At 47.5% G+C, this 16,440-nt stretch overlaps 2 protein-coding genes across 2 annotated transcripts in view; one reads left to right on the forward strand and one right to left on the reverse strand.

The window, feature by feature from the left end:
* Positions 1-5,486: 5,486 nt before the first annotated feature.
* Positions 5,487-8,502, reverse strand: LOC144484990 (uncharacterized). Its single transcript, XM_078203314.1, has one exon. The coding sequence runs from the start codon at positions 8,421-8,423 to the stop codon at positions 6,318-6,320; it is 2,106 nt and encodes a 701-aa protein (XP_078059440.1). The 5' UTR covers positions 8,424-8,502; the 3' UTR covers positions 5,487-6,317.
* A 579-nt stretch (positions 8,503-9,081) lies between these two features.
* The window catches only part of LOC144484987 (uncharacterized), a 42,371-nt gene continuing 35,012 nt past the window's right edge, over positions 9,082-16,440 (forward strand). The window contains 4 exon segments of the mRNA XM_078203313.1: positions 9,082-9,218; positions 11,014-11,265; positions 11,434-11,617; positions 11,852-12,205. Coding sequence (XP_078059439.1) covers positions 9,082-9,218; positions 11,014-11,265; positions 11,434-11,617; positions 11,852-12,205 — 927 coding nt within the window.

Here is a 16,440-nt window from a genome sequence, read left to right on the forward strand (position 1 = left end):
GGGCTATAGATAGGCCTAGAGGTGGGAATGTGATCGGCGCAACTTGTGGGCCGAAGGGCCTGTTTGTGCTGTGGCTTTCTATGTTCTATGTTCTATGTTCTATTATAACAGAATATGTGGCTGTATGTAGCTGCCTTGGCCATGGTCAACCCCAACCCCAAGGGTGCCTTCTTGAACTGCTGCAATGCCTGAGGTGTACGTACACCCACAGTGCTGTTAGGAAGGGACTTCCATCGAAACACAGAAAAACTACAGCACAATACCAGCCCTTCAGCCCACAAAGTTGTGCCGAACATGTCCCTACCTTAGCGATTACTAGGCTTACCTATAACCCTCTATCTTACTAAGTTCCATGTACTTATCTAAAAGTCTCTTAAAAGACCCAATCGAATCCGCCTCCACCACCGTTGCTGGCAGCCCATTCCACGCACCCACCAACCTCTGAGTGAAAAACTTACCCCTGACATCTCCTCTGTACCTACTCCCCAGCACCTTAAACCTGTGTCCTCTTGTGGCAACCATTTCAGCCCTGGGAAAAAGCCTCTGACTATCCACTCGATCAATACCTCTCAACATCTCATACACCTCTATCAGGTCACCCCTCATCCTTCATGTCTCCAAGGAGAAAAGACTGAGCTCACTCAACCTATCCTCATAAGGCATGTCACCTAATCCAGGCAACATCCTTGTAAATCTCCTCTGCACCCTTTCTATGATTTCCACATCCTTCTGTAATGAGGCGACCAGAACTGAGCACAGTACCCCAAGTGTGGTCTGACCAGGGTCTTATATAGCTGCAACATTATCTCACGACTCCTAAACTCAATTCCTCGATTGATGAAGGCCAGTACACCATCCGCCTTCTTAACCACAGCCTCAACCTGCACAGCTGCTTTGAGCGTCTTACGAACTCTGACCCCAAGATCTTTCTGATCTTCCACTCTGCCAAGAGTCCTACCATTAATATTATATTCCGCCATCCTATTTGACCTGCCAAATGAACCACCTCACACTTATCTGGGTTGAACTCCATCTGCCACTTCTCCACCCAGTCTTGCATCCTATCAATGTCTCGCTGCACCTTCTGACATCTCTCCACACTATCCACAACACCTCCAACCTTTGTGTCATCAGCAAACTTGCCAACCCATCCTTTCACTTCCTCATGGAATTGCGGATAGCGAAGAGCATTGTCGGGCAATACAGCAGGATATAGATAGGCTGGAAAATTGGGCGGAGAGGTGGCAGATGGAATTTAATCCGGATAAATGCGAAGTGATGCATTTTGGAAGAAATAATGTAGGGAGGAGTTATACAATAAATGGCAGAGTCATCAGGAGTATAGAAACACAGAGGGACCTAGGTGTGCAAGTCCACAAATCCTTGAAGGTGGCAACACAGGTGGAGAAGGTGGTGAAGAAGGCATATGGTATGCTTGCCTTTATAGGACGGGGTATAGAGTATAAAAGCTGGAGTCTGATGATGCAGCTGTATAGAACGCTGGTTAGGCCACATTTGGAGTACTGCGTCCAGTTCTGGACGCCGCACTACCAGAAGGACGTGGAGGCATTGGAGAGAGTGCAGAGAAGGTTTACCAGGATGTTGCCTGGTATGGAGGGTCTTAGCTATGAGGAGAGATTGGGTAGACTGGGGTTGTTCTCCTTGGAAAGACAGAGAATGAGGGGAGATCTAATAGAGGTGTACAAGATTATGAAGGGTATAGATAGGGTGAACAGTGGGAAGCTTTTTCCCAGGTCGGAGGTGACGATCACGAGGGGTCATGGGCTCAAGCTGAGAGGGGCGAAGTATAACTCAGACATCAGAGGGACGTTTTTTACACAGAGGGTGGTGGGGGCCTGGAATGCGCTGCCAAGTAGGGTGGTGGAGGCAGGCACGCTGACATCGTTTAAGACTTACCTGGATAGTCACATGAGCAGCCTGGGAATGGAGGGATACAAACGATTGGTCTAGTTGGACCAAGGAGCAGCACAGGCTTGGAGGGCCGAAGGGCCTGTTTCCTGTGCTGTACTGTTCTTTGTTCATCCAGGTCATTTATAAAAATCACAAAGAGTAAGGGTCCCAGAACAGATCCCTGGGGCACTCCACTGGTGACCGACCTCCATGCAGAATATGACCCGTCTATAACCACTCTTTGCCTTCTGTGGGCAAGCCAGTTCTGGATCCACAAAGCAATGTCCCCTTGGATCCCATGCCCCCTCACTTTCTCAATAAGCCTTGCATGGGGCACCTTATCAAGTTTCCAGTTACTGAGAGAGACAAGAGATGAAATTGCTGGGCCTCTCACAAAAATCTTTGTTTCTTCATTGGACACAGGTGAGGTCCCAGAGGATTGGAGGATAGCAAATGTGGTCCCGTTATTTAAGAAGGGTAGCAAGGATAACCCGGGTAATTATAGGCCAGTGAACTTGATGTCCGTGGTAGGGAAATTGTTGGAGAAGATTCTTAGAGATAGGATCTATACACATTTAGAACTGAATAATCTCATTAGCGATAGACAACATGGTTTTGTACAAGGGAGGTCATGCCTCATAAATTTGGTTGAGTTTTTTGAGGAGGTGACAAAAATGACTGACGAGGGAAGGGCCGTGGATGTCGTCGACATGGATTTTAGTAAAGCGTTTGACAACGTCCCTCATGGAAGGCTGGTGCAAAAGGTTAAATCTCATGGGATCAAAGGTGAACCAGCTAGATGGGTACAGAACTGGCTTAGCCATAGAAGACAGAGGGTAGCAGTGGAGGGGTCTTTTTCTGATTGGAGGTCTGTGACTAGCGGTGTTCTACAGGGCTCTGTACTGGGACCTCTGCTGTTTGTGATATATATAAATGATTTGGAGGAAGATGTAGCTGGTGTGATCAGTAAGTTTGCGGACGACACAAAGATTGCTGGAGTTGTGGATTGTGATGAACATTGTCAGAGAATACAGCAGGATATAGATAGGCTGGAAAATTGGGTGGAGAAATGGCAGATGGAATTTAATCCAAATAAATGTGAAGTGATGCATTTTGGTAGATCTAATGCAGGGGGGAGCTATACAATAAATGGCAGAACCATCAGGAGTATAGACACACAGAGGGATCTGGGTGTGCAAGTCCACGATCCTTAAAGGTGGCAGCACAGGTGGAAAAGGTGGTGAAGAAGGCATATGGCATGCTTGCCTTTATTGGGGCATAGAGTATAAAACGTCTGAGGATCGTGGGATTATATTCATTGGAGTTTAGGAGGTTGAGGGGAGATCTGATAGAAACTTACAAGATAATGAACGGCTTAGATAGGATGGACGTAGGGAAGTTGTTTCCATTAACAGGGGAGACTAGGACGCGGGGGCACAGCCTTAGAATAAAAGGGAGTCACTTTAGAACAGAGATGAGGAGAAATTTCTTCAGCCAGAGAGTGGTGGGTCTGTGGAATTCATTGCCACAGAGGGCTGTGGAGGCCGAGACGTTGAGCGTCTTCAAGACAGAAATTGATAAATTCTTGATTTCTCGAGGAATTAAGGGCTATGGGGAGAGAGCGGGTAAATGGAGTTGAAATCAACCATGATTGAATGGTGGAGTGGACTCGATGGGCCGAATGGCCTTACTTCCGCTCCTATGTCTTATGGTCTTATGGTCTAAAAGTTGGCACATGGTGTTGCAGTTATATGGAACGTTGGTTCGGCCGCATTTGGAATACTGTGTCCAGTTCTGGTCACCACACTACCAGAAGGACGCGGAGACTTTGGAGAGAGTACAGAAAAGGTTTACCAGGATGTTGCCTGGTATGGAGGGTATTAGCTATGAGGAGAGATTGAGTAAACTCGGGTTGTTCTCCCTGGAAAGACGGAGGTTGAGGGGCGACCTAATAGAAGTTTACAAAATTACGAAGGGCATAGATAGGGTGAACAGTTGGAAGCTTTTTTCCAGGTCAGCAATGACAAACACAAGGGGTCACAAGTTCAAGGTAAGGGGGGCAAGGTTCAATACAGATATGCGGGGGACGTATTTTACACAGAGGGTGGTGGGGGCCTGGAGTGCACTACCAAGCAAGGTGGTTGAGGCAGACACGCGAGAAACATTTAAGACTCATCTTGATAACCACATGAACGACTAGGAATAGAGGGATACAAATGGATGGTCTAGTTGGGAACACATGATCAGCGCAGGCTTGGAGGGCCGAAGGGCCTGTTCCTGTGCTGTACTGTTCTTTGTGCTTTAAAATAGACACATGAGTTTCCGGGCAGTCACAGGAATGTGGTCAAGATAGTCCAGTCCCACAATGCCTCACATTCAATCTGCAGTCCTTCAATTATAACAGAATATGTGGCTGTATGGAGCTGCCTTGGCCGTGGTCAACCCCAACCCCAAGGGTGCCTTCCTGAACTGCTGCAATGCCTGAGGTGTACGTACACCCACATTGCTGTTAGGAAGGGACTTCCAGCTACATATTCCAGACTTTCACTGGACTGTAGGTGAATATCAGATTGATATATTCCATTCAACCACACCCAAGGTGTGTTATTCCAATTCCTTTATTGTCCAGGACAATACATTCACAATATCTTTCAAACAGAAATTAAACATTCCCATTTGATTTCAGACAGTAACATATTCTGTTAGTTTGTTCTTTATTGTCAATGTCAGGCTGGGGTTGTTTTCCTTGGAGCAAAGGAGGTTGAGGGGAGATTTGATAGATGGGGGACAAGATTCTGACAGGTTTAGATAAGGTGGACAAAGAAAAGCTGTTCCCATTAGCTGATGGAACAAGGACGAGGGGGGACACAGATTTCTTGTTTTGGGTTAGAGATGCAAGGGAGGGGGGAGTGGGGGGCTGGGGGGGGGGGGGGGGGGGCAGTGGGGTGGGGGGGGAATTGAGGGGGGAGATGTGAGGAAGAATATTCTGATGCAGTGAATGGTAATGACCTGAAACTCGCTGTCTATGAGGGTGGAGGAAGTGGAGACAATAAACAATTAAAAAGGAAATTGGATGGGCATTTGGGATGTTCCAAACAGAACGAAGAACAAAGAAAATTACAGCACAGAAACAAGCCCTTTGGCCCTCCAAGCCTGCAGCAACCATGCTGCCCGTCTGAACTAAAACCCCCTACCTTTCTGGGACCATATCCCTCTATTCCTATGCTATTCATATATTTGTCAAGACACATCTTAAAAGTCACTATCGTATCTGCTTCCACTACCTTCCCCGGCAACGAGTTCCAGGCACCCACCACCCTCTGTGTAAAAAACCTGCCTTGTACATCTCCTTTAAACCTTGCCCCTCGCACCTTAAACCTATGCCCCCCAGTAACTGACTCTTCCACTCTGGGAAAAAGCTTCTGACTATCCACTCTGTCCATGCCCCTCATAATCTTGGAGACTTCTATCAGGTCTCCCCTCAACCTCCGTCATTCCAGTGAGAACAGACCAGGTTTCTCCAAACTCTCCTCATAGCTAATGCCCTCCACACCAGGCAACATCCTGATAAATATTTTCCGTACCCTCTCCAAAGCCTCCACATTTTTCGGGTAGTGTGGTGACCAGAATTGAACACTAGATTCCAAGTGCGGTCAAACTAAGGTTCTATAAAGCTGCAACATGACTTGCCAATTTTTAAACTCAATGCCCCGGCCGATGAAGGCAAGCATGCCATATGCTTTCTTGACTACCTTCTCCACCTGCATTACCACTTTCAATGACCTGTGTACCTGTACACCGAGATCCCTCTGCCTATGAATGCTCTTAAGGGTTCTGCCATTTACTGTATATTTCCATTCTGTATTAGACCTTCCAAAATGCATTACCTCACATTTGTCCGGATGTAAACTTCATCTGCCATCTCTCCGCCCAATTCTCCAACTGCTCTATATCCTGCTGTATCCTTTGCCGTTCCCCATCGCTATCCGCAATTCCACCAACCTTTGTGTCGTCCACAAACTTACCAATCAAACCAGTTACATTTTCCTCCAAATCATTTATATATATTACAAACAGCAAAAGTCCCAGCACTGATCCCTGCGGAATGTCACTTGTCACAGCCCTCCATTCAGAAAGGTACCTTTGCACTGCCAACCTCTGTTTTCTTCTGACTAAATATCTCTAAACTTCCTAACACCCTGTCACTCTGTGATCCTTGTGACATTTGAAACCAGGTATTTGCAAAAAGACTCAAAGAGCATCAACCCACTGGAGGCTGAGACCAGCCAGTCCAGCACAAAGAAACCCTCTGACCCTTCCCATTGACCAACTGTGAGAATGAACAAAATGCAATCCTGGATGTAATTGAGAGCAGGAACAATAACAGCAGAATCCAACCTCTGGAATCACTCGTGAACTTGCTGGTGCCTCAGCAGCCGGGATGAAACGCTGAAACCCTTCCCACACACAGAGCAGGTGAACGGCCTCTCCCCAGTGTGAACTCGCTCGTGCGTCTGCAGGTTGGATAACTGAGTGAATTCTTGCCCGCACTGAGAGCAGGTGAACGGCCTCTCCCCAGTGTGAACTCGCTGGTGTGTTTGCAGGTTGGAAAGCTGAGTGAATCCCTTCCCACACTGAGAGCAGGTGAACGGCCTCTCCCCTGTGTGAACTCGCTGGTGTGCCCGCAGGCTGGATGACTGAGTGAATCCCTGCCCACACTGAGAGCAGGTGAATGGTTTCTCCCCTGTGTGAACCCGCTGGTGTGTCCGCAGGTCGGATGACCGAGTGAATCCCTTCCCACACTGAGAGCAGGTGAATGGTCTCTCCCCAGTGTGAACTCGCTGGTGTGTCTGCAGGCTGGATAACCGAGTGAATCCCTTCCCACACTGAGGGCAGGTGAACGGTCTCTCTCCAGTGTGAACCCGCTGGTGTGTCCGCAGATGGGTTGACCGAGTGAATCCCTTCCCACACTGAGAGCAGGTGAACGGCCTTTCCCCAGTGTGAACTCGCTGGTGTGTCTGCAGGCTGGATAACTGAGTGAATCCCTTCCCACACTGAGAGCAGGTGAACGGCCTCTCTCCAGTGTGAACTCGCTGGTGTCTCTGCAGGCTGGATAACTGAATGAATCCCTTCGCACACTGAGAGCAGGTGAATGGTCTCTCTCCGGTGTGAACTCGCTGATGTGTCTGCAAGTGGGATGACAGAGTGAATCCCTTCTCACATTGAGAGCAGGTGAACGGTCTCTCCCCAGTGTGAACTCGCTGATGTCTCTGCAGGTGGTATGACCGAGTGAATCCCTTCGCACACTGAGAGCAGGTGAATGGGGGCTTCTCCCCAGTGTGAACTCGCTGGTGTGCCCGCAGGTCGGATGACCGAGTGAATCCCTTCCCACACTGAGAGCAGGTGAACGGCCTCTCCCCAGTGTGAACTCGCTGGTGTGCCTGCAGGTTGGATAACTGATTGAATCCCTTCCCACACTGAGAGCAGGTGAACGGCCTCTCCCCAGTGTGAATTCGCTGGTGTGTCAGCAGGCTGGATGACCGAGTGAATCCCTCCCCACACTGAGAGCAAGTGAATGGCCTCTCCCCTGTATGAACTCGCTGGTGTGTCCGCAGCTCGGATAACTGAATGAATCCCTTCCCACACTGAGAGCAGGTGAATGGCCTCTCCCCAGTGTGAACTCGCTGGTGTCTCTGCAGGCTGGATAACTGAGTGAACCTCTTACCACACTGAGAGCAGGTAAATGGCCTCTCTCCAGTGTGAACTCGCTGGTGTCTCTGCAGGCGGGATGACTGAGTGAATCCATCCCCACACTGAGAGCAGGTGAACGGCCTCTCCCCAGTGTGAACTCGCTGGTGTATCTGCAGGCTGGATAAATGAGTGAATTCCTTCTCACACTGAGAGCAAGTGAACGGCCTCTCTCCAGTGTGAACTCGCTGGTGTCTCTGCAGGTGGGATGACTGAGTGAATCCCTCCCCACATTGAGAACAGGTGAACGGCCTCTCTCCAGTGTGAACTCGCTGGTGTGACTGCAGGCGGGATGACCGAGTGAATCCCTCCCCACACTGAGAGCAGGTGAATGGCCTCTCCCCAGTGTGAACTCGCTGGTGTGTCTGCAGGCTGGATAAATAAGTGAATTCCTTCTCACACTGAGAGCAAGTGAACGGCCTCTCTCCAGTGTGAACTCGCTGGTGTCTCTGCAGGCTGGATATCCGAGTGAATCCCTTCCCACACTGAGAGCAGGTGAAGGGCCTCTCCCCAGTGTGAACTCGCTGGTGTCTCTGCAGGTGGGATGACTGAGTGAATCCCTCCCCACATTGAGAGCAGGTGAACGGCCTCTCCCCAGTGTGAACTCGCTGGTGTCTCTGCAGGTTGGATAACTGACTGAATCCCTTCCCACATTGAGAGCAGATGAACGGCCTCTCCCCAGTGTGGCTGCGCCGATGAGCTTCCAGCTCTGATGGGGTTCCGTATCCCTTCCCACAGTCCGCACATTTCCATGGTTTCGCCATGGTGCAGGTGTCCTTACCTCACTCTTGAGTGGACAATTAGTTGAAACTTCGTCCACACACAGAACAAGATTACAGTCTCCACCTGCTGTGAATGGTGTGATATTTATTCAGACTGTGTAACTGGTGAAAGCTCTTTAGTCAGTGCATTGGAACACACTCACTCGAGTGTGGCAGTGTGTTGACGCTTTTTCACTCACACTGACATTTCAAATCTTTTCAAATCGACAGACTGGACAATCATTTCTCCTTCTGGATTCAAAGTCCGATGATATTGAGGTCCCAAGGAATATGACTCTGTCAGATCTAGACGTGACGTTTGAGATTTCAGCCTGTGATTCCTCTTTCAATATCCTGGAAAATGAGTTTCCAAAAGTCATCAGTGTCAGTACAGGATAGAAATTCAGAACAGACAATTTCTATGGAACATTCTTTCCTCTCTCATTCAGAGGGTGGGTTCTCCCCCGCATATGCACAGCTTCCCCTCTCCCTCGCACATTTTGCAGTCCCGGGCGGGGGGAGGGGGAGATCACCGAGCGGCTTCTCGCTCTGGCCAGAGCCGTCAGCCGGTTGCCTGGAAACCTTGGCTCGATGTGGTGTAGGGGGAGGGGAACAATGGGTGGGGGCGGGGCTCCCGGGTCCGCACGCCCGGGCCTGCACCATGGAACCCGGAGACATCACCGCGGAGCGCAGTGATTTCTATTGGCTGATTCAGGCAGGGTTCTATCGTAGCGTCACAATGCGGAAGTTGTCCAATGAGCTTCAGAGTGAAATTTCGCTCTCCGATCACATTCCATTGTGACGTCACACACTCACCCATTCCATTGTGATGTCACACCCTCACCCATTCCATTGTGACCTCACACTCTCACCCATTCCATTGTGACGTCAGGGCTTCACTCTCCGATCACAATCCCTGCCGGCCTCCCACATGCAGCCTCAATGGCGGCAGTCAGCCCGGGTCTAACACTACAAGCTGCCGCTCCATTTGGTACAAAGGGGGGGACCGGGAAGTTCATTTCCGGGGTCTGGGTTTGAACAACATGTTTACAAAGTCTCTCCACCCACTCGCCACATTTATCATTCCCCGCACGCCGCCCCCTACCTAGTATTGATCTCGCCTCCAAATTAAAACCGCCCGTCTACCCGTCGCCATTACCCGCACTGCGCATGCTTCAGGTCCCGCCCCTCATTCACTCTGATTGATTGGAGGACCAGCCGCTCCCGCTCGGTCCTCCAGTCCCGCCCCTCGTTCACTCCGATTGGTTGGAGGACCAGCCGCTCCCGCTCGGTCGGCCAGTCCCGCCCCCTCTTCCTATTGGTCCGGAGCTGCCGTCAATCAGTCCCCGGGCATTGTGATGTGGAGCATGCGCAGTGTCATTGCTGTCCTTGGCGCTTGTTTGTCCCGGAGAAGCGGAGTCAGCGTTAGGCGGTGGCTGGGAGGATTTGGAAACACTTTGTGGATCCGCAAACCCTTCAGAATCATTGTCAGCTCCCTGGTTTGCAGCTGCGGGGCTTCTCCCTCCCTCCCTCCCGGGAACAGGCCCAGGTTAACGGCCCCATCCTGGCTCAGCCACTGGAGGATGGTTCACATCAGAGGATGGGGGAGGGGGACAATAAATAAGAGGTTACACTTTGGCCTCAAATCAATGAGGACTCTGATCTCTGGGAAGGAAGGAAACCCTGGGAGGTGGGCGGGGAGGATTCACAAACACCCGCTGGAGGCCCCAACACCCCCAATAAGAGCCATTGGTTTTATTGTCAGTCTGCAGACAGGAGCTGAAGAACTGAACCCAGTAAGAAGTCTCACAACACCAGGTTAAAGTCCAACAGGTTTATTTGGTAGCAAAAGCCACTCGCTTTCGGATCACTGCTCCTTCATCAGGTGAGTCGGACTTGTGTTCATAAACGGGGCATATATATTGACACAAACTCAATTTACAAGATAATGGTTGGAATGTGAGTCTTTACAGGCAATCAAGTCTTAAAGGTACAGACAATGTGAGTGGAGAGAGGGTTAAGCACAGGTTAAAGAGATGTGTACTGTCTCCAGCCAGGACAGTTAGTGAGATTTCCACATCAAGAACTGAACCCAGACAGAGGAGAGGGAGGGGGAAAACTGGGAGTGGAGGGAAGAAATGGTGGAGATGTTGAGATGGGTTTGGATTTCAGTCCAGGGGAGGAGGTAGAGTGTGTGGGACGGGGATTTATAGATTTGGGGGAACAAGAGAGGAAAATATGTTCCAGAGAAACTATGAATTGTCTGTTCAGAATTTCTATCCTGCACTGACAGTGATGGTATTTGTAAACTGTTTTTGCAGGGTATTATGAAGCAGGATTTACAGATGTGAAACTCAAACCAAACTTCACATCAAGATCTGTTTCAGTGATTTGATTCATCAGAAACTGAATATCATCAGCCTTTGTCTACAGAAGGAGAAATGTTCATTCTGTCTGCGGGCAAAGATTTCAAACATCAGTGTGACTGAAAAAGCACCTAGACACACAAACACACCTGAGAGTTTCCAATGTGCTGAATGTGGAAAGTGGTTTAACAAGTCTGAAAAATAATCACATCATTCTAACTGAGTAGTGACCCGACACACATTCTGTGTAAACGAGGCTTCAACTCATCATCCAACCTGGAGTCACATGAGGACACCCGCACCACAGAGAAACCACTGAAATGTGTGGACTGTGGGAGGGGATTCAATTACCCGTCCGAATTGGATATTCATCATCGCATTCACACTGGAGAGAGGCCGTTCACCTGCTCTGAGTGTGGGAAAGGATTTGCTTACTCATCCAGCCTCTATACACACCGGCGTGTTCACACTGGTGAGAGGCCATTCACCTGCCTCGAATGTGGGAGGAGATGTCATGCTTTATCAAGCCTCCTGATTCACCGGCAGGTTCACTCCGATCAGAGACTGTTTCAGTGTTCTGATTGTGAGAAAAGCTTTAAAAGCACAAAGGACCTCCTGAGACACCAGCGCACTCACATGGCGGTGAGACCGTTCACCTGCTCAGTGTGTGGGAAGGGATTCACTCAGTCATCCCACCTTCTGACACACCAACTTGTTCACACTGATCAGAGACCATTTCAATGTTCTGACTGTGAGAAGAGATTTAAAAGTAAAAATGATTTACAAGTCCATCAGCGCACTCACACTGGGGAGAAGCCATTCACCTGCTCCGTGTGTGAGAGGAGATTCGGACGTTTATCCCAGCTGCAAACACACCAGCAAGTTCACTCTGATAAGAGACCGTTTCAGTGTTCTGACTGTGAGAAGAGCTTTAAAAGTAAACAGGATTTGGTGACACACCAGCGAGTTCACACTGGGGAGAAACCGTTCACCTGCTCGGTGTGTGGGATGGGATTCACCCATTCATCCCGCCGTCTGAGACACCAGCGAGTTCACACCGGGAAGAAGACATTTATTTGCTCTGTGTGTGGGAAGGGATTCACTGATTCGCCCCACCTTCTGATACACGAGCGAATTCACACTGGGGAGAAACCCTTCGCTTGCTCCACATGTGGGAAACGATTCACTCAGCCACCCCAGCTCATTGCACATCAACTGGTCCACACTGATCAGAGACCTTTTAAGTGTTCTGACTGTGAGAAAAGTTTTAAAAGCACGAAGGACCTGCTGAGACACCAGCAAATTCACACTGGGGAGAGATCATTCACCTGCTCCATGTGTGGGAAAAGGTTCACTCAGTCATCCCACCTGCTGAGACACCAGCAGGTTCACACAGGAGAGAGATCGTTCACCTGCTCCGTATGTGGGAAGAGATTTGCTCGGTCAGCCAATCTGCTGAGACACCAGCAAGTTCACAAGTCACTGCAGGGATTGGATTCTGCTGTTGCTGCTAACCCCATGCAGGACTGAATCATGTTCATTCTGTTATTAAGGAGGCTGGGAGGGTGGAACAAATAGATAATCTCTGTACAATCAGGCAGAGTCAACATGGTTTTGTGCAAGGGAAATCACCTTTAATTGATTTATTGGATTTCTTTGAGGAAGTTACAAGCAATGTGGATAAAGTGGAACCTGTGGATGTGGTGTATTTAGATTTCCAGCAGGCATTTGACACATCAAAGTTTACCACACAAAATAAGAATTCGTAGCATAAGGCATAACATATTAGCATCCCATCCACATCGGTTCTTTGTATTAGCATGGATAGAGGATTGATTAGCTAATGGGAAACAGAGAGGAGGGAGAAAGGAGTAATTTTTGGGATGGCAAGATGTAGCTTGTGGAGTGCCACAGGGATCAGTGCTGGGGCCTCAACTATTGACAAACTATTTTCATGACGTGGATGACAGGATCAAAATTTGCTGATAACACAAAGGGTAGGTCGGAAAGTGAGATGTGAATGACCATAACAAGCCTGCAAAGCGACATAGTGAGTGAGTGGGTAAAAAGTTGGTAGCTGGAACAAGATTTTTGGATAATGTGAACTTGTCCATTTGGACAGGAAGGATGGAAAAGCAGTTGATTATTTAAAGAGAGCGATTGCAGGTACAGAGGGATCTGGGTGTCCTGGTACTGTAATCAGGAAACGTTAGTGTGTGGACACAGCAAATGATTAGAAAGGTAAATGAATTGTTGTTTATTGCAGGGATGTTTTGCTGCATTTGTTCAGGGTATTGGTGAGACCACATCAAGAGTACTGTGTACAGTTTTGGTCTCCTTACTTCAGAGAGGACTTGTGTGAGAAGTAGTTCGGAGAAGGTTTACTTGACTGATTCCTGGGATGAGGGAGTTATCATACGAGGAAAAGTTGGACACGTTTGGCCTGTATCTATTGGGGTTTAGAGGAATGAGAGAGGATCTGATTGAAACATATAAAATTCAGAGGGGACTTGACAAAGTGGATGTTGATTGTAGAGAGAGGAGAACTAGAGGCAGTTTAAAAATAAGCGGTCTCCCATTTAAGACTGAAATGAGGAGAAACCTTTTCTCTCAGAGGGTTGTTACAGTGTGGAATTCTCTTCCACAGAGAGTGGTGGAGGCTGGCTCACTGAATATTCTGAAGTCTGAATTTAATAGATTCTTGATTAACAAGAGAGTCAAAGGGTGTGAGGGGTAAGAAGGAAACTGGAGTTGAAGCTATAATCACATCAGCCAGGATCCTATTGAATAGTGGAGCAGGCTCGAGGGGCCGAGTGGCCTTCTCCTGCTCCTAATTCACATGTTCCCATTGTGATAGTTGGAGTTTGTTTCTGCTGATGTTAATTTCCCATAAAACTGAGCTGCAGCTTAATCTACAGAATAGAATCAAATAAATCTTGATAATCTGATTGATCAGCCAGAGTCTAACTGAATGACAGAGCAGACTGGAAGGGCTGAACAACCTACTCCAGTTCCTGTGTAGTTTCTCCCCAGGATTCTCCCACTCTCTAACTCTGCTCCAGTGCTGGTTTCTGATGAAGTCTCTTCTCCCCAGGTCTCCCATCACTTTCCATTCATCAGCTGGTATCTGAGTCCAAGTGTACCAGGAACAGGAGGAGGTCATTTATCCCTCAAGCCTGTTCTCTCATTCACTGAGGTCATGGCTGATCTGTGACCTAACTCCATTTACCCAGATATTGTTTTAATCCTGACTTCCTCAGTCTGTTACAATGAGATTTTTAAAATTACTTTTGTTTACATCAGACCTTCAATGTAGGAGAGTGTCCCAAGGTGAATCTCAGAAACATCAATTGATAAATCAGACAACTGGCACTGAGGGGATGTTAGGAGGCTGACTGAAGACTTGGTGCAGTGTCAAGGGTTAATGTTAAATTTGTAAATATTCTACCCAGTGATGTAAGATCAGGTGATAAGAGTTTGCTGAGAGATGGTTGTTTGCTGAGCCTTGTGCTGTACATATTTAGAAGAAGGTGCAATAAAAAGTTATATTAACCAATAGCCTTGCCTCCAGCAGTCTCTGTCAATCCTGGCCAATTTCTGTATCCACTTGATCTAAACCTGTCATAATAGTGTTTACCGCTATCAGATCTTCCCTTAGCCTCCTTCATTCCAGGGAGAACAACTCCAACTTCTCGAACCTGACCTTGGAGTTAAAATCCTTCATTGCTGGAACCATTCTGGTGAACCTCCGCACCTTCTCAAGGACCATCCCATCCTTCCTAAAGTGTGCTGTCTGGATATGAACACAATATTCCCATTGTGGTTTAAACAGTGCTTTATAAAGCTTCAGCATAACTTCATTGGCTTTTATTACAATGGCTCTATTGGAAACCAATGTATTATGGACCTTTTTAATGTACAGTCAGTTTGTAACTTTATTTATTTTGTATTAATCAGTGTTCACGGGTTGTGGGTAACGCTGTGTGTGGAGTCTCTCATGGTGGTAACATGGAATATCGAGGGTGATATGAAGAACCCAGACCGAGGATATCTGAAGAACTGCATTGTGGGTTCAATGTGCAAAGCATGCTGGTCAATGTAGTCAAGTCGCAGCCTTGCTGGAATTAGCAATGTCTGCAAAATGAATTAAATTGTGCAGGAAACTGGCCTCATACTGTGAGAAAGATGTGTTTGTTTGAGCTAATGAACTTGTCTGTAGCAGCTTGGGGATTGATAACGGTGTCAGAGGTAACACAGTGGAGTCAGGCTGGCTCTATTCCTTCAAGTATAACCGTGTAATAGGCCCAGGACATAAGAACAAGGGAGAAGACAATGCTGTCATTGAAAACCAATTCAATCGGCTAAAAACAGGTATTACCTTATTTTTTATTCGTTTACAGAGGTCAAAGCCCACAGTCTGCCCTGAATAATAAAAGGTGGGCCTCACTGGCTAGGTCAGCATTTATTGCCCATTTCTAAATGGCCTTGAGAAGGTGGTGTTGAGCTACCTTCTAGAACCACAGCATTCCCTGTGATGTACGTACACCCACACTTGTTTGGGAGGAAGCTCCAGGATTTTGACCCAGTGACAGCGAAGGAACAGCGATATATTTTGAAGTCAAGATGGTGAGTGTTACGATCCCAGTTGATGTTATAATTGGACAGGATGATTCCCGGATGGAACACTGGCTCAAAAGACCGCAACTTTTACTTTCTGTAGAAAACATAAAGGAACAGAATCACAGGACTGCCAATTGGCTTTTAATAATAAATATTTATTAAACACGAAGAGTTTGACAATAACAAAATACTCCTTGACTCTCACTTTCCTTCACAAATGTATACAGATTTCAAGGATAACACAGATTTAAAATTCCTTATGCTATAATGTTCTCAGTAAACACATGGTTCCTTTAAACCCACAGGTTAGCTGTGATCAGACAACCCCCACTCTGAAACCAAGTGGCAGATGCAACTCAATCGATCGTCTATGGATTTCTCCTCAAATTTCCCCCCAGATGATTGTCACGAGTGTTTCCAAACTCCGCTCTCAAAAAGACACGTGTTAATATCTCCTTCCAAACTAATTTTCTCACTTCCAGGTCTTCCAATTATCCTTTCAAACAAAGCTTTCTCTCCACTCTTTTAGCAAGAAGCTGCCTCCAGGTTTTCAACTCTCAGAATTTCTTTGCCTTGAATTGCAACATGCTTCCAAAATTCTACATAAACTCAGATCACCAGTCCCTAACAGAATACAATTGCTTCAAAAACTGGATTTAAGGACATCAAACCTTCCCACTATTTCAGATATGTGGCTTCTCTGTCACCAACGTCATCAGTTCTTTTCTTCCCAGGTCTGAGTTTAACTTCCATGAATAGTATCCTGTTCCAAAGACTTTTTTACTTAAATATTCCTGACACTTCCCTTCCATTCCCGGGTTTCTCAAACGAACTGTCCTTTAGTTCCTCTGGAGCTTGCTTTCGGACACATTACTCCATTGTATGGCTTTCCTGCTTCTAGTAGAGCTGAGAGCTGCTCACCCTCTCGTTTCCTTACCCCAACTGCTATAAATTCAACTAAAACTACACTCAAAAAACCTTCTCACCCTAAAGGTGCTGCTGGTTGCTATACAACGATGCATTATTTCTCCAAC

The sequence above is a fragment of the Mustelus asterias genome, unplaced genomic scaffold (assembly GCF_964213995.1).
Source record: "Mustelus asterias unplaced genomic scaffold, sMusAst1.hap1.1 HAP1_SCAFFOLD_150, whole genome shotgun sequence".
NCBI lineage: Eukaryota > Metazoa > Chordata > Chondrichthyes > Carcharhiniformes > Triakidae > Mustelus > Mustelus asterias.